General features: G+C 49.5%; 1 protein-coding gene across 3 annotated transcripts in view; it reads right to left on the bottom strand.

Moving 5' to 3' along the window:
• The window catches only part of EHF (ETS homologous factor), a 40727-nt gene that overhangs the window by 5513 nt on the left and 12843 nt on the right, over positions 1-22371 (bottom strand). For 2 of the 3 annotated variants that reach the window (XM_045808509.2, XM_045808507.2), the window contains exons 2-7: positions 14608-14707; positions 10693-10938; positions 8406-8468; positions 5689-5757; positions 5500-5568; positions 333-395 (exon numbers count right to left, since the gene is read on the bottom strand). In XM_045808509.2, the coding sequence (XP_045664465.2) occupies positions 333-395; positions 5500-5568; positions 5689-5757; positions 8406-8468; positions 10693-10938; positions 14608-14704 (607 nt within the window). In that variant the 5' untranslated portion in view covers positions 14705-14707. The remainder of the gene's footprint in view (positions 1-332; positions 396-5499; positions 5569-5688; positions 5758-8405; positions 8469-10692; positions 10939-14607; positions 14708-22371) is intronic. The other variant, XM_045808508.2, reaches the window with a different exon arrangement.

Genomic DNA, 22371 nt, shown 5'->3' with positions numbered 1-22371 from the left:
CTTTCTTCCCATCTTCTCTTCCCATCTATTTTTCTGGAGAGAAGGAAACCGCTAATCTTGTGCCTGCAAGCAGTTCTCATTCACTGGGATCTCAGTTTTAGAACAAATAGAACAGCACAAGGAGGAAATATCCAGTGGCTCTCCACTTCGAGAAACTGCAGAGGGGCTTACTTTGCCTGCGAGTGATGCCCTCACGGTCTCACCCTAAACAGGCTGAGACGAAGAAGTGGAAGTGACAGGCAGAGGCAGTATTTGCCTCAAACCTAGGGGCCTTCAGTTACACCCGCCCTGAAGGGAAGGGGCAGCAGGCATCTGAAAGCCAGCCAACTTACTGTGCTTTTTGGTGTGGGGCTTTGCTGGGTGGTCTTGCTCCTTTTTCATCTCAGGTGATTCTGCTAAAAGGAACAACGGGAGATGCTTAGTTTCCCTATTTCCTACAGTCATTGCCACTCATTCATCCACGCATTTAACCAATATTTACTGAGCGCCTACCACATGCCTGGCACTGTTTGCGTGTGTCGTATACGAGCAAAACAAAACAGATGATAAGTACTATGAAGAAAAATCTTGCAGGGTAAGAAATGGGCATAGAAGTGTGAAGGTGTAAATACTTTGCAATTAAATATAAGGTGGTCACAGAAGACCTCTCAGAGAAGGGGACCAGAAGATGTGAGGGAGACAGCCAGCCACAGCCACGCAGAGAGCTCGCAGAAGAACCGTCTACGAATAAGAACAGTAAATGCAAAGGCCCTGAGGTCAGTATGCGTTTGATACAGTCACAGAATAGAAGGAAGCCAGTGTGACTGTGAAAAAGGGCAGAGGTTGAGATCAGTAAGGCTTTGTGGGACTCTTTTTGGATTTTAGCTTTATTCTGAGAGAAATAGGAAGCCATTGAAGGATTTAGGTCATTGAAAGAAGTTGTGTGTGTGTGTGTGTGTGTGTGTGTGCATGCATGGGTGTGGAATTTTTTTTTTTAACATAATACAGAATGTAAACACTTATAACAAAGAAAAATGGCTTTTAAGCCAGAGGAGTGCCCTTTTTTGGCATGCAAAGTTACATTTTAATCAGTCTGACAAAGGGGCCATTGACTGGCCTGCGCTCAGTACAGAGGGCCACCAGTGGACTATGGAAACACAGATTAGTTTAACAAATGACTCATTATGGTAACCTTTGTGAGTATCACCAAAGACAAGATGACAGAGGCAGATCCGGTGAAATGGAACTTCTTAAAAAGAAAAATAAATGGTCTAGCACTGCGTGTGTGTGTGTGTGTGTGTGTGTGTGTGTGTGTGTGTGTGTGTATGGACGCTTCAGGTGTCAGGAAGACCAAGGCAGATCTTACCAAAAAACCTCTCAATCAGTAATGCAGCACTTTGAATACAGAGTAGTCCCTAAATACAAGCCAGTCCTGGTAAGAAACTGGGCCAGCAAAACGCGGCTCTCAGCGTACATCGGGTCTTCCTCGGCTGGGGTTTGCTGATCCCTGTGTGGCCTTCAAGGGCATTATGGACTGACTGAAACTGCATGCGAATGGAGAGGACCCATGGGACCCATGGCATTCATTTCATTGTCAAGAGTGGTTCACGGTTCAAAAAGTTAGAATAACCAATACCTCCTAAATAAAATAGTGAAGAATACTACTGTTTATTGAGCGCTTACTGTGTACCTTGCACTGTGCTACGCTTTGTGCATGAATGACCTATTCACTTCACTCAATAACCTTCTGAGGTGGGTACTATCCAAAGATCTGTGCAGGAGCTGAGACACAGAGAGATCAGGTGACTCGTCAAGTCACACGGCCTGAAAGTGGAGCCACATTGTCAACACACACAATTTGAATCCAGAGGCTTCAGTCTCAACCATCATTCGGTGCCAATTCCAGAGGCGAAGGCACATAACAGATTTCACAGAAGTCTTCCCTGCCAAGAATCAGGCTCAGTTCTCTAATGCTTGAGTTAGTGGGAAAAAGTAATTTCAATTCGATGATTCTGGATTTCCCAGCGTGCATGGGCATATGTGCATGCACAGTCACCAAGAAGAGCACCCAGCTCGTCACAACTCAGCATTCCCGGCCGTTTCTCCATGAGCCACGGTACAAGGAGGACAGGGATTTCATAAGCTCTGGTTAGCTGAGAAACCTCTTCTTCGGGCAAAGAATCTCTCCCCTGGCATTGTCAGCAGGAGGGCCTGCACCTGACTTGGGTTTCTCTGAAATCTGGAAGGGCAAATTCGCAGGAAATGCAAGGAGGCTCCACTCTCTTGCCCTGTAGGTTTCAGGGTGAGGTTGCAACACCCCATCAGGATGTGACCATATTGCGACAGGTCTGGCACTCACCCCGGTTTCCAAGTGATACATCACTCTGACAGGGCCGCGTTGTTCTGCAGACAAAGAGTGGCATTTACCCAGTAGGCCACAAGCAAAGCTCAAATTCCAATGGCATCCAGGAGGGATGCAGGGCCATGATCTCAGAGCCAGGGTTGAATTCAGAAAAACCCAAGTGTCTCCCAGCTTATGGGCCTCCATCACTGTTAGAGGTTCCGAGCTGACATAGAATGAGTTACTTTAGGGGCTAAGGTACCTTTGTGAATAAGATAGAAACCTTGGACCCTCTCCCCAGAAAAATGCACATAATCGTACACTCGTGAGAATCTGTAAACAGCTTCAGGGGTTTAGGCTCATTTAACGAGTCCGTGGACTCTAGACTTAAAGACCCGAGACCAGACAGACCGTGAGGGAATGTTCTCTGTGAGACGTCAGCCATTTACCCAGACTGGACTTCCATCCAGCTTCAAAGAAAAACCAAAAAACAGAGAACAAAATAAATCCCCCAATAAAAATGTTTCTGTCATAATATGGAGGATTATGCAGCCAAAGGCAAAAGAAAACTCGGATTTCTTCCAGCCTCCTCTTCCTGTCCCCCGTGTGTGTGGGCAAGCTGTGGGATCACTGACCTGCCTTCGCACTGAAGTCTTTTGATCTGAAACCTCACTTGAATACGATGGCCTCTCCCCCTGTGTCTTCCCCTCACCCTAAAATAAAAGTCAAAACCTTTGAAGTTAGCCGTGTGGCTGAGTGATTCACTCTTGTAAAATAATGGCTTGCTCTGGGGAAGTCGTCCAGCTCGGCTTTCTCTCGCTCTGCTCCCAGGCACCTCGGGCCAAGGTCCAGTCTGGGCAAGGGGAGCACCAAGCCACTGGCGTATGACGCAAGTTCCAGAGCATGACTTCAGCTAAGCCGCTTCGCAAGAAGCAAAGATTAGAAGCATTTGCATGTGATTCAGCTGTGAGCCATTTCTTTACGGGATATACAAATGTCAGTGTTATAATAGACCATGCCACCCTAGCTCTAGGCTCAACGAGTCAGTGGATAAACACATCAAGCCCGGGTTGGCGTGATTGGCTCGAGGACTATCGGGCAGATCAGGAACACTGGCAGCGGCCATTTTGTGAAATGGGCAGATGGCAGAGAAATCCAAACAAAGCCCGCTTCCCCACCTGCGTTTATCACAGAGGGCATCAGTTTACGTGGGGCCTCGCCTTCGCTTGGCTTGTAACTTGCATTAAAACATAGGAAGATATTTAACTGCACTCAATTCCATGGGAACTTGAAAGCTAAAGACTCAGACAAATGATAAAAGTCCTTTTTTAGGTGTTCTGGTCCCATCCAGTAGAGACTAAACCTTTCTGGAAGGCATGGACCCATGCAAGGCTGTAATTAACTATCCCTCAGCCCTCCAGAAGCTTCCAGCCCCCAACACTGAGTTGATTCTACCAGTCATAATTCTGGTAAAGATCCTGGATTTGTTCACCGTGTTACAGTTGAAGGATAGGAATGGGGGACAAGGGAATCCAGGATCAAGGGAGGGAAAGGAGTACAAATCTATAAAGCCCGTTTTAAGGATTATTCAAAAATGGAATAAGGGGACAGTGAGTTCCCTATTGCTGCAAATATGAAAGCAGAACTGGACCCTATGGATGCTGAGATTCTAGAAGGTAAGTCAGGATACAGAAGAGAGATGGGCGGCTGTGAGGGCAGGAGAGCTGTGACTATGGCTTTTAGGTTTTCCAGGTGCCTCAGGACCCAACAACCCTCGAGGCTCAGGAAGTGGTCAGTGCAAGTTTATTCTTAGCTGCAATCTTTTGCCATAAGCCAGAGATGCAACCGGAAGGACGTGGGAGGAAACACCTTACAAGGTGTGAGAGGAAGTCAGAGTGTGACCGGGTGGTTTCCGCGGCTCTGAAACCCTCGGTCTTGACTGGGTGGCAATGATTGCTGCAGAAATTTCCCCCGATTGGCTCAGATCCCTCAGAACGGCAAACCCACTGCAGAGCCTTTTCAGTATCTGATCCGTTTCCTAAGCTGAACAAATGCTGAGCGTGACACATAATGCTGTGCCCACTGGGGGAGGGGGAAGTCGAGAAATGAATTGGCCTCCATTCTTAACCTTCATTCCAGAAGCATCGACACTGGCTCCCAGCCCTGCTTCATTCAAGGGGTTTGACACCAAAAAACCTCAAACTTCATTATTTCGGTTCTTAAAAACACACTGAACAAAAGCAAAAACGAGGGGAGGTTTCGGGGGAGGAGAGGCTGTGTGACTCCAAGTTCTTTCACAAGCGTGCGTTTAAATCCCAATTCTGAAGATGCCCAACTTCAATTCCGGGAAAAGAGCAATTAACTCATGACAAGTCTAAGCTCCAAATTCCATAGACCCAAGCAGTTTTATGAGTTCGCACCCAGGTCAAGGGACACCATGAAACCCTCTGTTCACCTCCCCAGTGCACTCATGCTCACAGGGCACGTGCCAATGTGCCTCTTTGTAAGGGGAGAAGGAAGGATCGTCTGAAAGCCCTTCTCCAGACTCCCGATGGAACAACCCTTACAGGGGAACCTTGACTGCAAGTCAAGGATAGACCCCGGTTGCATCCAATCTTAACCAAACACAACTAATGTGAACACAATTCATAAAGCGCAGGTGGTCTGACTAATCAGAGAGCCCTGATGAGTCATCAGGGTCAGGCTTAAAAGCTGATCTGTGATAGCCAGGGTTCTAGAAATTTCCGACAGCTACCCCACTACCCAGGGATCACCGACCTCTGAAGTCCACTTTGAGGTATTCTTTCTCTAAGTCAGAGATAGATTGTTGAAAATTAAATACAGCCTTCTTCCCCCATATGTATACCCATGGCTGAACAGTTTTATCAGATAATTTCCCAAGAGCAAGCTTTCACTGAAAGGAGTTGTTGTTGTCACAAGAGAGTGACTTGGTTTCACAGGAGACAAACACTTTTCTTAGAGGCTTCCTTGCTAGTCATTTTCAACGTACAAATATTGGCTCAAAAGAAGGCCTTTTAAAAACAGTAACTCCATTCCTTCCCAGTCTTTTAACGAGAAAAACTCCAGCAAAGTGGAAACATAGGGTGTTGTAATTCTGAGTAATTCTCAGCAAGCACTTGCATGAGGCGCCCTCAGCCCCTGATGTCAGGACAACTCACCGACAGGAAGGTGACCCGCGCTTGTCATGGAGATCTGGGCCCGACAGAACGTCTTGCTATCCAACAAATCTGCAGCAATGAAATGATAAACGACATTAAGAGACCCCTCCTTACAATATAACTTCGTGGCTGTTAGAAAACAGAATACGAAGAATCTCGAAGGTCCGTAAGTGTTGGGGAGTTAGTTACCTACTGTGCTACCATAGTTGGTGTCATATAAATAGTTTTCTTCTTTCCAGGTGTTCATGATGGAAGGGTCTACAAAAGACAGAAAATGGGAATGGTCAGCAATCATCTTCCCCTGGGTGAAGAGCTTGCCTTTTCTAACTCACGGCTCATCAGAGACGTGTTGGACCTAGCGGGTGGTCCACAGAGAGAAAGGATAAGATTCTGCTTCTACCACGTGCTACTTTCTAAGAATGTTAATTCCTTTCTCTTCCAGCATCCTATGGGAAATGGGCTTTGTTATGGTCCCAACCGTGTGTGTCCTACACCCGCTGCCTCTTTAGGGAAGTGAGGGAATAACGTAGTGAGACCCTGTCCTAGAACAATGCTTCGGCCTCCTGGGAATTTTCCCAGTATGCACACAGCAGGGAGGGGGCTCGGGAGCCTGGAATCGTCTTACATGCTACTGTATAATCATCAGAATATTTTTACATTAGAAAAAGAAATTGTTAAGGACAAATAGTTCCTAATTAATGAGCGTCATTTCCTAGAAATATCTTCCTGGGGGAATTAATGTTTCTTTCAGGAAAGTCTAGTCAGTTTTCATCACCGTGTCTTCATGGCTGAAATTCCAGAAGCTTCCCCTCTGGTTGGGTGACAGCCCCCTCCCTTCAGGATTTCTCCAATTAACATAAGGGGTGACACAAAATTCTCCAAACAAAACAGAGGAGAAGAAGAAAAGAGTGTCACCAAATCAAGCAAAAGACTGAGGCCCCATTGCCTCATCTTGGAGAAGAAGCGCGCTCCCTCTCCCCCCACCCCACCCCTGCAGTGTGCTGGGTAAGCATGTCTGACTCTTTGGATTTCAGATTCAGAGGAAACTCCCATCTACCTTCCCCAAATGAAGCCCAACTCCTACACAACCCCCACATCTAGGCTGATCTCCAACAGAAGCATTTTCTTTCCTGGCCAAGAGCTGTGAGACCTGGCAGGAGCTCTCACCTCGTCCCCACCAGGAACTTCCTGCTTTACCCTCTTCACATACGGAGGCTGCCCTCAGCTCTCCTCCTGTCTGTGTTCTGAATTTCAGGGTCAGGGTGGTAAGCCACTGGCCGAGTTTCATTTTGTTTTTATAGCATAAATAGTATAAAACCTGACTCACTGGCTAAGTCCTCCTGTTTACGACATAGGGATTTAGCTGGTATTTTAACTAATAGCTACGTGTTTGGGCACCCCAAGCCCAATCTCTTGGGGTTACACCCTCTCTCCTCATTGGGTCACCTCGTACACCTGTTGTTGTCTCTGAAAACAAACTGAACCGAAAAGGTCTGGGGGGTGTTGGCCCCTCTAAGAGCTTCTTCTCCCCTCCTTCTAGGGTGGACCTTCTCCACCCCTTGGCTCAGCTTTTCTGAACTGGCAACACGAGAATGTCTGGATGGTCAAGGAGGAATTACCAAGTTATTTGGGTCCTCTCCAATACCAGCTGGCTTCTCCAGTGGGGCTCACTCTCAGGTCCAGTGGGAGTGGGGGTGGAGCCCCAGCCTCTGGGCCAAGTCCTGTGTCTCCCTCTAGGGCAGTCAGGCCCAGAAACACAGGCCATCCCGGGAACCCAAACCCTGGCCTTTGTGGGGGGAAGGGCAAGGCTAGGAAGACCTAATTAACATGCTTAGCAGCTATTGCTTTTTCTTTAATAATGGTGACTAGCCCCTTATAAAAGAGTCAATAACTGCATCGGGCCAATATCAGCCCCTAGCAACTCACAAATCACCTCGGGTCAAATTCGTCCTTGGTGACTGGCACGAGAGCCCCAGGGAGGCCTGGCAACCTCGGACATCCCACGTGGCTCACAATCTCACTGCTGTAGATGTGGGGAGTGACCCTGGAGCAGCAGCAGCAGCCCAATTTAATCAAGGCCAGGGGACTGGCTGGGGGACTTGCAGAGCTCTCCCCGGACTGAGAGGTCATAGGCCAAAGGTCAATATGCAAGGAGCTCTGATAGGTGAGAGGCCCTGGGGCACATTTCTCCAGGCAGTTACTGCCTGCGCCCCTCCTCCTGGTGCAGGTCCAGTGGGTTCCCAGGAGAAAAATTTGGGACAGACAAGGAAGACCGATTGAACGAGGGAAGGAGGACAAAACATAAACACAGATCCTAGGAGACTGCAGACCTTACTCAGAGCCTAGAAGAGCGTCATCTGTCTAAAAGTGTACTTGAGGCAGGGAGTGGGTTCTGCAGCTGCTCTTGGACGGCCCCCAAGCCTTCCAGAAGCTACGGTAACTACAACAGGGAGTCTGTAGCTTCCTCCTTCTTGTGAAATGCACTCCCACCGAGGGAGGAGTGGGGAGGAGACACTGGACCTTTCTCTTCTCCCCCCTTGCTTCTCCTAACTTGGCCCAGCCCAAGACCCTGACTCTCTTTATGTGAGAAGGAGGCCCACCCAGACCCTGCGTTTTCCCCAGCTCCTGGACCCAAGCCTGGATGATGCCCTAACCAGTAGCAGGAGGCCCAGAAGTGTGGACAGCTTCAGTCTAGATTGAAAGACTTGGCAGTCCCTGGCCCCCAAGGCAAGGAACAAGACTCACGGTGTGGCGGCTCATTGGAGAGAGCCAGGGAAGAAACATCCCTTGGCTTCCTGCTAGAGCACTGGATTTGTTCTGCTCCCACACTCTCCCGTCTGCCTCCCAACTGCCCTCCCCCTGGGCTTTGCCTCCCAAGTTGGCTCCGTTTGTCTGCTGCTACTCACCGGTTTGTTCTGTCTTGACAATGACATTGTGTGTGGACTGGAATAGGTCGCTGCCACACTGGCCTGTGAAGGACAGATGGGGGAAGTCAGAGCCGGCCCACATGGCGCCAGAACTTAAACGAGCACCGAAAACGTCCACCAGGACAGAGCTGGCTTCTTGGAAGAGCTTCTGCCAGTCCTGCCACCTGTCTACCTCCATGTGCTGAGGCCAGGGGCTTTCCTCTCAGTGTCTACAAACTGGAGCCTGGAGTCCCTGGCCCAGAAAAGCAGTAGCTAGGACATCTACTTCCAATGCAGTTATTTGGCCTGGTAGAGGAAAGCCGTCCCGGGATGGTGGAAATAGAACTTAAGAAGTCAGAAGGCCAGTTTTCCCACCAAGAGTTGCAAGGCACTTGGCCTTTCTTGGTTAGTGCATCTGTAAATGGAGGGGATCAAACCAGATAAAGTCAGCAAATGGCCTCTAAAGTGCTTTCCCCTACTAACAGGATACAGGCTGAAAATGAAAATCCAGGAGAAACCATTTTCACCAGCTTGATTCTTCTTTGATTTTAAATGTAATCACCCACCTTGATTAGATCCAATCTACGAGATATGTCCACATAAATGAAGTGATTCTCCTCTTTTTTATGCCTTGCAACTCCTCTCTTGGTTATATATATGTAAAATATGATATTTATATATCAAATATAAAAGCATATATACACACACATGTGAATGAGTTTAGTATGTTTTTCCTCTCCAACCAGGTTATAAATATCTCAGGAGTAGAGGCCATACCTTTAACCTCTCTGACCTTCAGGTTTCCCATCTGTAAAATGGGTACACTGTTTATTTTTTCATAAGGTCATTAAATGAATCAATTCACTTAGAATGTCCAGTATAAATAAACACTCAGTGAATACAAGCTAATAGAATGTCTACAAAAAGGTGAACAATGAAACAAAGGAGAGAAATCTGGTCATTAGGCATTCAGAGGCAGCAACAGCATGCAGTGGGGCCAAAGAAATAATGGAAGGTCAAAGATGGAAGGTCAAAGTTGGCCACCACCCCTTTGCTCTCTGCCTCCCAAGCCTGTCTGCCCCAGGCTTCAATCAGGGCAAAGCTTTAAAGGAATGGATCTAATTGAAGGGAGGCAAATATATTTATACCTTCAAGTGTAAGTCTGCTCCCTCTGAAGATTCCTGGGGGTTATTTCTAGAGCCTTGTTTGGTTTGGTTCTAGTAAAAGAAAAATGAGCAGCCATCTCTGGGAGGCGGATGGGAAGAAGGGAGTGCTCGGGAGCTGAATGAGGTCATCCAAAATGGCCACCCAGCTGCCAGCCTCTCGGCCAGAGCCGGGGTCCTCCGCAGTGGTGATGCAGCTGTCAGGGTCGGAATCTGGTTCGTAGCCCTGGACCTCCTGATTCCCAAAGTCCCAGCTACCTGCCCCAACATAGGTTCTGCTAAGACAGACGTGCCTGTTCTGACGTGGACAGGCCGGCTCACTATCCTATATAATATTACTGTCTTCCAAGACGCCCACAGCTCCCAGAAGAACTAACTTTATTTTTATCAGCACTGTCAGAAGAACCTTATGTCAGTGTCAAAGACATTCTGCAAGAAGCGTTGTTTGTCCGATCGTGTCTTAGAAGCCAGGGGAGAATGTGTGTGAAGAGACCATCACTGATGGACAGCGTTTGAGGGGGTAGCTTGCCTCTGCTCTGGGTGGGGCCTCCAGAGAGACTCTGGAGGGGCTCTGGGGCAGCACTAATTCCAGAAATCGCTGCAGAAACATCCCACACGTGTCCAGACCATTAACTCTAACCCTCTCTCTCTCTTTTTCTCTCTCAATCTCTCTTTTTTTTTTTTTTTTGGACTTTTTAAGAATCTGTGGAAATATTGAGAGCCTTCTGCTCCCCCAAACACACACAGACCTCATTAATTCTCCATCACTTCCTACCGTGCGGAGGTCCCATCTAAGAACCTCCGCGTAAAAGCTTAGAGAAAGAAAAAGCGCCCATGAGGATCTTAACAAGCAAGTGACTGGGAACGAAGCCCTCCAACCCTGTGTGCAGGGGAGAGAAGAAACGGTCTTCGGAGAGCCCCTCTCCTGTGAATTCCCAGCCAGCCTTCGTCTCCTCCAAAATCAACCGGAAGGAGAAATGCAATGACCTGGGGTTCACGAGGGACCGGACACACGTGGAGCCCTAGACTTGCGCCTGTTCTCCCGCCTCCTCGCTCCTTCCCCGCCCCGGCAACGGTAACTGGGAGGCGGGCCCGCCCTCCGCTGCCCCGGAAGAGATAGTCACCGTTCCACTTGAGGTGCTGCAGGCTGCTGTAGAGAAGCTGGCCCGCCGCGCCCGCCGCGCGCGTGAACTCGTGCAGACTCATGCCGCACAGGCGCTCGCCGCTGATGTCGAACTCCTGGAAGGGGATGCAGCTGGCGTCCAGCTGGTTGGTGTCCAGGAGGTGCTGGAGCCACTCCCACACCTGGTACTTGGTCCAGTACTGAGGGTGGATTTCATGCCACTGGCCTCCGAAAAACCCGCCGGAAACTGCAAAACAGGAGGCGGCCCCGTGAGCGACCCGCGGTGCTTCCGGGACATAATCTCGGACGTGGGAGGCATCGCGTGGCTGCCCGACGTCGGCACGACCCCAGCCGGGGGACGTCCGTGTGGGGGATCGGAGCCAGAACAGGCGCTAGAGAGGAGGTTCCCAGAAATGGGTCCCCCTGCGCCCTCACGTCCTCCCTGCTTAGCCCCCGGCGCTCCGGGAGGACACAGAGCTGAAATGCTCTGAGCGCGTGAGCGCGCCCCTGGCTCCTGCGAAGTACCCGGAAGGCGAAGGCATCGCTACAGTTTCCGCAACTTACTAGCCTATTGTCCACACCCACACCGTTCCCTTCCTCTCTCTTCTCTCTCCTGCTTTTAACTCTATCTTACACACACACAAACACACATGCACGCACATGCATAGTCCCAGATTCAGACCATTTTCAACCGAAAATGAGGCCTGAGAGTAAGATTCTTTTTCTCTATGATGCCTTTGCTTCTAGAGTGGTCCAGCCTAGCCGCCCGCTAACTGTGCTGATCAACCCCGGCCCCACACTGGTTATTACAGCCACTGTGACGTCACTTCCCTACTCAGCTACCTTCAGGGGCTTCCCATTAGTCACTGACATTGGGTACAAAATGGCCAAGCCAGGCATTGAGGCTCTTCATAACTATTCTCCAAGTGACCTATCACTTCTGCCTTTTTTCTCTCGTGTTCTTTCAGCCGGGTTTGTATCCTGCCAGTCAGTCCCTGTTGAATAATTACCCAGTTAGCAGACTCTGGCCACCCCATAACACCATCACAGACCCCTCCCCCCCAAAAAAATTATTATTCAGGGCTCGATGTCCCTTGAATCTCCAACAGATGTGCTTGGTATTTCTCCTAATGGCGTTTGTCATGTTTTGCTTTACTTTACACATCTCTAGGTTCTGTCTTATTCTGCTTTGTAAATTGTAAACTCCAGGTCAGAGACTCGGGCTTAGTCATCTTTGCATTGCCTACAAAACCAGCCTCAGAGACTATGCCATCGTAGGTGCTCTCTGTAATTTCTTTCGTGGAATCCGTTGCTGAAGAAGAGATCATGTAGAAACCTAGAAGGGTCTGAGGTGCATTCGCAAGATGGTTAAATTAAATACCAGTGAAAAAGTCAAGTTCAAGCCAATAAATATTGCTGAGCTGTATATGGGCTAAACTTCTACATACGTGACTCTCCCATGCTCACAAAGTCACCCCAAAGTCCTGGGAGGGGATGGAGAGGAGAGAGCCATCCTCTGAGGACATGGTAACAGGGCTGAGCTCTCACAGTCCCCTTGAAAACAGAGGTCAAAGGAAGGAGCTCTCGTCCAGGAAAGACGAGGGGCAGGGACAAGGGGAAGACACTACTGAAGCCCACCAGGCTGAAGCAGGGAAATCCAACCGAACACGACAAGCAGAGACTCCCACAAACTGAACGATGGACCAACAGGAAAACAGAGTGCGAGGAAACTGTCACTAATTTTTTTTCTTCAAAGGCATGCTAGATCAGTACTTCTCAAAATCTGACGTGATTGTCAGTCACCAGGGAATATTGTTCAAATGCAGATTCAAATTCCATAGATCTGAGGTGAGGCCTGAGTTTCTGCATTCCTAACAAGCTGCCACATGATGATGATGATGATGGTGATAATGGTGATGAGGATGGTCCATGAATACAGTTTGAGTGGCAAGGAGCCAAAGAGCTCCAAAGGTTTGAGTCCCATAATGGCCATTATGTAGCCCTCAACACCCCCAGAGACGCTGAAGGGGGAAATGTTTCCAGCTCAGTCCCACTTGTGCTCACCCCCTCTGCATCCATCCCCACTTCCAGGCCTCAGGAGCACAAACAGCAGGAGATGGACGTCATTTAGGCACGAAGGTCGGCGCCATGGGTCACACCTACCACTCACAGCGTGTGCTTCACTCCTCATACAGCATGGCCAGACAGAAGCAGCCCTACAGCCTCTGCTTGGGGCCTGGAGGGGAAGCCAATTGGGGTGGGGAACAGGGGCAAGGACTGGAACGCTCTAGTTCCAAAATTTCATGACATAGAAATATTCCCAAATATACAAACACACGGAACTTAGGCTGGATATTCCCATGTGCCTCCAATTTTTTGGTGTCTCACAAAAACGGCTGTTTAAGGATGGGCTGTATTTTTGTGACTCTCTGAGGCTTTGATCTTTTTTTCCAAAATAATTACACTGCTATGACAGTACAGCTCTGAGTTTGCCAATGAGAGACAATAACTCTCAATAACCCAACAACAAGCTTCTCTATTTCCTCTCCCAACTTCACATGATCCAGACTAAAGGACGGTTCCCCCTATTGTATCCGGTTAGAGCTTGGATTTTGTCTCAAGTTGACTGGGGGATTCTCCCCATCTGCTGGGGGACTCATCAGATTCCCAAAGTTCTAGGAGAAGCCATGAAAATCCTGAGTGCATCTCTTGTCTATTATTCAATTGACCTCCCTCACCCCATCAACCATGACCAGGAGCTGGGCCTTCTTTGGGGCTTCTGGAAGGTAAAACATACAAGTGGCACCCAAATTCTACTCCCTGCTAAACATACTGCCCCCGCTTTCTCCAAAGTACACAGAAGGAATGCTGCCATGATCCAGGGCCCAGCCTGGGGACACCAGTCACAGAAAAGTTCACTGCCCAGAGAGGAGAGCAGTTTTGTGGACAGGTGACCAAGTAAAGGAAGGTCACCTGACCACACTTCCCAACCTTGTTTGACTGGGGTTCCGAATGGAAGGGGGAGGAGCTGCACTTGCTGGCTCGCGAATACAACCCTTCCATTACCCTCCACCTCCTGCTTTGCAGACTCTGCTGACCAACAGGCCATCTTCCTTTCTCAGGAGAAGCAAGAGCAGCAGGCCTCCTGCAAGGAGATTATCAGCAAGTGTGGGGCAGGAAAAGGCCTAGGGCTCCTTAAACCCACGGCAGTGTGATGCACAGCTTTCGGCCTAGACCTAGCGCCTTCTCGGTGGGGTGTGGGGCCTGATTCGGCAACATCTGTATTCAGTTGGGTACTACAGTAAGCCGTGGCCTTGATCCCCAAACCCTCTGGAAGCCCCAGCAGCAGGTCCTCCCTCTTCTGATCAAGGGCTCTAAATTAAAGCACCAAAGGGAGGCATATGGTCTCCTGACAAATCTCTCCCTTTACAAAGGGAGGTCACTGGAAAATGAAACAGAAAGAATAAGCCGCTATAACCCTGTCTTCCTGAAGTTCCAAACTTCTGCTCAACACACATGCACATGTGTGCACACACATGCAAACATACACACACACACACACACACACACACACACACACGCTTTTCTCGCTATCCTATCTTGATATCCCAGCCAAAAGCTGTTAATAGCATCAACAGGTGGCCTTCCCTTCGGGCATATCTTCTAGCACGCTCTCTGCCAGGCTGCCTTGAATTTTGGGAGGAAACAATGGAAAATGTCCCATGGGCTTCTGTCTGGAGCCCCAAGAGCCCGTCGGGACCTCCAGCATGAAGTGTTCTCCATTTCCCCTCGTCCCCACACCGCTGCTGAATAAAACCTGTATTTTTCAAACATGAAGTTGGGAAACGAAGCCTAATTGCAGCAGAGGGAAAAGCCTCCCAGGGAAATGACACTGACACCCATTCGGTCCCCTTACCATTGCACGTGGGGTAGCCGTCTGTCCAGGCTGGCTGCTGTTGGAGGAGAGTGTTGCTGGGGTTGAGATTCATTACACCACTTCCTTCCAGAATCATGATCTGTAAGGGGATCAAACAGTTCACTCAGTCAGGGCCTCCTGGACAAACGTCATTTGAGAGCACAGATCATAGAGTTAATTCGGGAAGAAGGAAAAAAAAAAAAAAAAAGAATTTGTCCTTCCATCCATTGCCTCCAAAGCATGTTACCACAGTCCTTTCAGTAAAAGCAAAACTCACGGGCAATTAAAAATTTCCAGGTTCAACTTTCATATGCATGAGGCAAGTTTTTACAGCCACCCATTCATAAATGAATAATCTCTGATCAGGAATGAAGCAGGAGGAAAATGCAATGCCTGCTCACAGGGCGAGTCTGGCCAGCAGCCACGATTTTTTTTTTTTAACAAAAGTGAAAATGCCAAAGAGATTTTGTGCAAAGTAGAATTGCAATCAATAAAAATCCAAGCAGGCAGAGGCCCAGCCCCGGCACCTGTGCAGGAACTCGGATCTGAAATCAGGCGTTCACAAGCCCCCACGACGGAGTGGCCCTGCACTCAGACACCTAGCCAAGCTTCCTTAGTGCAGACATCAGCCACAGGCCATGGCCACGGCCACATCTCAGAGGACTTCACTCCTATGTCCCTAGAGCGCCTCCAGTATTTGGCTCCATGATCACATCAGGGATCAGTCGGCTTCTCTGACGAGACACTGCCCCTCTCCTTCCTTCCTGGTGAAACTTCTGACAAGCTTCCTCTCTCCTTTCAGAGCCCTGGAGAATACCAGAGGCTTCGAAGCTGACCTGGCGGTGACTTTCTGCTCTCGTTTTCTCAGGAAAGGACACAGGGGAAGAGCCTTTCTCGCATGGGACTGTTTGGATTTTTTAAAACTACGTGAAAATGTTACGCTTCAGAAGTAGTCCCCTCCATGCTCGGGGTTTACACTGTTCCCTACCAGGAAGCCGGCCACCCTCCTCCTTTCAGCCTCAAGCCCTGGAAGTGAGTTCAATCATTCAAAAGAAGAGTTGCCTGTTTCCAGAAGGCGATTGAGCGTCCCCCTGGGTCTGTAAAGATAACTTGCTCTTTCTAGAGTGTTGGGGTGGGGAGAGGACATAGCCTTAGAGCAGCAGCTCATGGAAACTTTTCTGCCTGTTTGGGGGAAATCTTGCACCCTTGCGTGTCATCAACGTCCCCAGGACTGAAATTGGTCAAGCAAAGCAGTTCCAGCCCCCCAAACTCCTTCCTCTAACTTAGCTCCTACTTCTCTGATTCTAGGTAGGGCTTCAGATGGGAGAAAAGGGGTCTGAAAGAGGCATCAAAATTCATTCGTGTATTGATTTATTCAGCAAATATTTACCCGCCCTACAATGGGCTGGGTACTGTTCCAGGGACCGGGGACAGAGCAGTGACTGGGAGTCCAGCTAAGCCAAACAGGACATTCGTGAGGATTATTAACATCACCATGGTTGTTTGGCAGTTAGGCCAGAATCCAGCCTAAGTAGGAGGTGGAGAAGGAAAGACAGGACCCCAGCCGACTACGGGCCGGGAAGAGGGCCGAGCCGGGTTCTGTGTGGTGGTACCATATACACGAGCTTCAAAGCCAGAAAGAGCAGGCTTGATTCCAAGCACTGCCCCTTCCCAGCTGGTTCATATTAACTCAGACACATCACTACCCTCTCTGAACCCGTTTCCTCACGTGCAGAGTGCAAGTCACCATACCTACTGTGTGTGTGTTGGTTGGAGGTTAAAAGAGCTTCTAAAACCTGGAGCACGCGGCACGAAGTAAAGCACAGCTCTACAGCAGGTGGCATGAGGAGGAGAGTTGCTCCCCTTCTGGTAACCCAAACCAGAAACAATCTTGGGCCTCAGTTTCCCCGCACAAAAATTTAAAGAAGGTGACTACTTCGATTCTTCTGTTCCCTGTCCAGAAACCTCCTTGCTTCTCAGTCTCAGAGAAGGAAGACCAACCCAAGCCAAACCTTCCTCTCCTTTTTCCTATTGAGCTTTCTAGAACACTTGCCCTCAGCTAAGCAATCCAATGGGGGACTCCAGGGTGACAGAAACCCTGCAGGTCCCCAGAGGGGTGGCTGGGGGAGAGAAGGGGCATGGCCCAGTCTCCTGTTTGCTCAAGGCTGGGCCTGTTCCTCGCTGGCATTTGCTCAACCACAAGCAGTAGAAAGGTTACTGTTTAACCCTGAAAGAGCTGAAGCTCAGAGCCCAGCCCATCTGCATGGAGGAGGGATCGGCCCTTCAGCCTGGGGTTGAGGGGTGGGGAAGGCTTCCCTGAAATGCTTTCGGAAGGGTTTGCCTGCAGGGCTGTTTCCCAGCGGCCATTCAGTGGGAGCAAGACAAGTTCGGGGTTTCTGTTTCCCCCTCCCCCCAAATCTAGAAGGCAGGTTGGTAGGACGGCTGAGCATCCCGGCTTTAGATCTGGGGAGAGGTGGGCTCAGATCCTAGGTCCCCTGCTGGCCGTGCATGACATCCGGCCAGTTCCAAGCATGTGCAGCCCCAAAACGCTCCGATCCTCACTTTCCCCAGCTATAAAATGAGAACAACCCCAAACTCAAAGGGCTGAGAGAATCAAATGAGGTCGTGCGTGCGGAAAGCTTAGCAGGTAATGGCAAGGAATTCAATAAATGTCGCAGGACAGCACGGGCCAGTTCTCCACTTATGACCAAACGCCCACAAGCCCCTTCCCTTGGGGCAGGTTATCTTCTCTCTCCGTGATCTCCTGAAGGCGTCCAGGACTACTCTCAACCCACAGAGAAGCCTGTAGGACGAGGAGGCCCCAGCTGCCCCATCAGCACCTGGCCCCCCAAGGGGCTGGCCTGTGCGCATGAACACTGCTCCCTCTGGCACCCCCCCGCTAGGGAAAGGAGCCAGCACAGCAAGGGGCCCTTTTTTTTTTTTTTTTTTTTTTTTTTTTTTTACAGGGCACAGTAAATGGTTACTACTCATAAAAGTTTATGTGGCTTAACCCTTACTGAGTCAGAGTTCACTCGAGCTCACCCAGGCTCATGAGAAAAGAAGGTCAGCGTCTCCAACCGTGATGCTGCGGCCGGTGCCCGGAGGGGTGAGCACAGAAAGCCCAGGGCTAGTGTAGCTGACGGCCTCTCCCCAAGTCCTACCCCCTCTGAGGCCCAGTTCCTCAGGTGGAAAAGGACATTTGCCCCCCACCGACAGCCTCCCAAGTGTCTTGAGGAGATCAAATGAGATAATAGATAATAAATGTCCCTTGAGAATTGTAAAAAAGCATTATTATACCCAGCTCACCCACACTCCCATATACTAATGTACACTTTCTATGGCACATCGAGATTACTTTTATGGGGTATAAAAAGCAATCCTTTTAATTACAAAGTAGGGGGATTTTTTTAATGCGCCTCTGTAAGCTTCCCAGTTTACCATCAGCATAGCTTTTATTGTTTCTTGAAGAAAAATATCTCGTCGATACAGGTAGAGACTTTGGAAGCTTTGCGGTCTGGGTTTGAATCCAGGCTCCCCGTCTGTAAGCCACGTGACCTTGAGTGTGACAACCTTTCCAAACTCAGTTTCTTCTCTGGCCTTCGAGGGGGCATGGAGGGGGAATGTCAATGTCCTGTTTTGAAGGATGAATAACCTACTGGATTTAATGATGTCTGGTCCAGCACGGCACGCACACCCTCCAGCAAAAATCGGTTTTTTGCCCTTTCTTTAAACACCAATTCTGAAGCAGTTTCTCCAACACAGTTAGCTTCTTCCCAAGATTGGCAGAAGTAAATTCAGAGCCTCAATAAGAATGATTCCCCCTTTCGAGTCAAAAGCAAGCAGAGAAAAGAACCCCTGGGTCCTCATCTCTAGCTCAAGGGGGAATTCTGGCAACGATGGCCACGTGCTCAGGGTGAGAAGCTGACTTTCTCAGCGTCTGCGAGACTGAAGCCCTGTGCTGGGAGGGTTCCCTGGCCTTCCTGGGCATTGCAGGATGGTGGCTCCTCCCTGGACTCTAGCCACTACAAGCCAGACACAAGGCCCTCCAGGTCCCTCCCTCCCCCGAAACGTCCCCTGGGGCCAAATCACCCCCAGTGGAGAACACAGTTAGAAGAGAGCCTGTGGAGGCCGCAGGCTTTGATCATGCTGGTGTGGTGACCTTGGGCTGTCCCCCAGCTTTTCCGAGCTGCTGTAGCCTCTCCTGGGAGAGAGGCATGGTATTAGGACCTACCGCAGAGATTTGCTAGAGGATTGAAAAAGGTAAGAGGCTTTAAAGCACCCAGTGCCGTGCTCGGTACAAATAAAGAGTAATTGCCTTATAAGTGGAGGTGAAGAAAGTGCGTGGGGCATCCGGGCCACCTTTGTGTCTTCCTAGGGGCTGCGCACTCTGGGAATACAGCATACATTGCGACTTGGGCTATCACAAACTACACACACACACACACACACACACACACACCCTGTGCATTTGATTTCAAACCCAAGGTGAAATGAAATGTGGATTATTCAGAGATTTTCTTCATCTGCCTTCTCTTAACCCTCCCTTCATGGCAGCAACCATCAGAGAGAAGGGTATCTGACTCTGCGCCCCCAGTGATTGTCCAGAGTTCCACATTCACCCAGGACGTCACCCTCTGCACGCCAGTTCCTCCCTCCCTCCTTCCTTCCTTTCTTTCTTTCTCTTTCTTTCTTTCCTTCTTTCTTTCCTTCCTTCCTTCTAAATATTTTTTTTTAGTTTTAAGTACCTCTACACCCAGCATGGGGCTCAAACTCACAACCCCGAGATCAAGAGTCTCGTGCTCTTCCAACGGAGCCAGCCAGGCACCCCACCTACACAGCAGTTTCTAAGACTGACACTTGGGAGACAGAAGTCCGCTCTTCATCTGAAGGGGAGGAGGCACACACGCTGCCCAGTAGACCATACGGACGCCTACCTCGTGCCAGACTCCCAGTCAGGACCTACTCGACCTTAAGCATCAAGTCCCCTACAAATGATGAGCCGCTAGGGTTTGGCGAACCCCAAATGCATTTTTTTGCAGAGAGACAGCACAGCAGTGTGCTGGGGTGGCCACAGCCCAGGGTCCGAGGGGGAGAGACAGGCCACTTTCTGCTCCCCACTTTGTTCATGGGAAGCTCCAGGTAAAACACAACCCCCCACAGTGCCCTGCTCGCTAAGGACTTGGACCACTTCTGCGTCACTCACATGGAGAGACAAGCCACCGTCCTCGTGGCCAGTCCTCCTCCAGGCTTCCATCAAAGGCTAAGCTCCGGTCTAGCACCAGCTTGACCATCGTGCACAGGGTGGGACGGGGGAGGGGGGTCTTGGGGCAGGGGCAGCCTAAGTGTTGACATGGTGACCCAACACTTGGCCTGACCCTAAAGTTTAAGCGTCTCACATTTGGCTCTGCTCAGGGATACAAATGGGAGATGGAGGGGCCTAGCCACAGAGCCTGAATCTCACTTATAAATTCAGGGTGTGAGGAGCTCCAGACCTAGCCTCGCGTTGCTCCGTGGCTCGAGAGTGGATCCTAAGAGGAGGAACTCATGCCTCCGATGGTAAGGGTTGAACTCTTGATTCTGAACCTTGGCAGGCTCTGTTGACCTCGGGAAGGTACTATTTTCTCTAAAGCTTCAGTTTCCCCATAAGACAAAAAGTGGGGGGACATGGGGCTGATGTGTGGGGAAGGTGAAAACATTTGCAGTTCTCACATATTAGCTCATACGTGGCAAGTGCCCCCCAAGTGTCAGCTATTACTAGAAGGTCGGCCCATGAGTCTCTCTTTAAAGTGTGTTGGTTGGCTGCAAGGACATTCTTGGGGTCGGCGTAGACCCTTCAGAGGCAGGAGAGTGTAATGGTTGGGAATGCCAGGCTCTGGGGTCAGACAAACACGATTTATGTCCTGGCTTTGCCAATTTACTAAAGGGGCAAGTTTGGACAAGTTATTCAGTTTCTCTGAGCCCTAATTTATAAACTGGAGATGATATGAAAAGTGTTGTTGAAAGACAAAATGAGATGATGCCTGTAAAATCCTTGGAAAAGTGTTCGACACATAGTAAGGACTTGGGGAATGTTAGCTGGTTTTTATAATTATTATTATTATTATTATTATTATTATTTATCGTGTTATTACTAGGATTTTATTGAATCTCCAAGGACAAAATTGACAGCCAAGTTCATCTCAAGCAAGGCCTGGAACTTCTACCATCTATACAACGCTTTGTAATTCTAGCTTTAGCTGCCACAGTCAAGTCTAGGCTGGATCTCCGGCCTCCCCACCTCCTGTTTGGGGCCGCTGTGTGGATATGCTATTAGGCTGAGCTCTGAACCGCCCCTATTGGCCCTGGCTCACAGAAGCCGTGCTCTGTTCCTCTGGCCATGGTCCCTGCTCAGGGACTGACAGCCATCCCCCCTGCTCCCCTTCCTCCCAGCAGACGCACCGTACTTGGGGCTGCCAGGAGCGGCAGGAGAGCACGGCCGGCAGGCTCTGTGTTATGGTCTCCGTGTTGTACTTCCACCTGGTTTGCAGGTGCAAAGGACAGCGGCACGTCTTAAAACGGGGGCTCCTGGCAGAGGGTGGCCAGAGAGCTTCTCTATCCTACAGGCTCCCTTAGCACAAGGAGCGCTCAATCACAGCAAAACTGGGGTTCAAGCTCACGGGGACAGAAAAGCAATGGGAAGGAGGCACCCCTGGGACTCTGGCAAGGACCTGGAGCCATGCACCCCAGAACCTACAAGGCTCTGCCCAGTCTGAGGCCCCTGACAAGGCCAAAGACTGCTCGACTGCTCTCTCTCCTTAAATACACACAGAGAACCTGCCAGCAGAGACAAACACAACCCAGCTTGGGTCTGGAGGGAGGTAAGCTTTTTGCTCCGTGGTGGCACTACTAAGATGTAGGACTGAACACTCTCAGCTCTAGAAATCCGTACGTGCATATGTACCTATACTATAGTAGCTAGGCTTTACTGAACACTCACAATGTGGGAACTCTGTGCTGGGTTTAAATGCATTATCTCAGTCAACACCCACAATAGCTCTATCAGGCATGATGTCATTTAACAGATGGCCTTTCTGAGGCTCAGAGAGGTCAGGTAACTCATTCAAGGTCACACAGCTTAGCAAGATTTGGAGCTAGAGGAGAATTCAAACTCGGACTGTCTAGCAGCAAACCCTGGGAACTGAGCCACTTTCGGCTGAGAAGGGGATGCTTTGCCAGAGAACAAAGTTGCCTTCAACCCCTCCTCACCCCCGTCCGCTATCCACACATAGTCACTGCGTTCTCCCTGTGCCATCTGTGGCCTCACTCCTTTATCAAGCTTCTCCAAGATTATAAAACTCTCTGGTTCATTCAATCATGCAGGGACCCCGATTGAGCCCCTCTTCCCTCCTTGTCAGAGCCACCTGAAGCCATCTCTCGTGGCAATGTATCAGAGAGATCCTTCAGAACGAACAAGTAGAAAGCTGCCTTCATTTTGCCCCTTCACAATATGCTCAGGTAGGAGTGGGTTAGTGGCCTAAAAGCTGGGCCATGATACTCTTCGAACCCCTAAACTAGCTCTATGCATATACACATGTATGTACACACATACACAGATGTATGAACATACAACATATAAATACTATTCCTCTGATTCAACAAAGTTATTTTAATTTTATATTTTGGAAATAAACCGACCCATAATTATTTTCTTTATCTGAATTAGACCTCAGGACAGAAAGCCTGGTTTTTGCCGTGAGGGTGAAAATACAATGGGAGTGATCGGGG

The sequence above is a fragment of the Ursus americanus genome, chromosome 24 (genome assembly GCF_024610735.1).
Source record: "Ursus americanus isolate L20-20 chromosome 24, mUrsAme1.1.p, whole genome shotgun sequence".
Taxonomy (NCBI): Eukaryota; Metazoa; Chordata; class Mammalia; order Carnivora; family Ursidae; genus Ursus; species Ursus americanus.
This window is presented reverse-complemented; position numbering and strand designations above follow the sequence as displayed.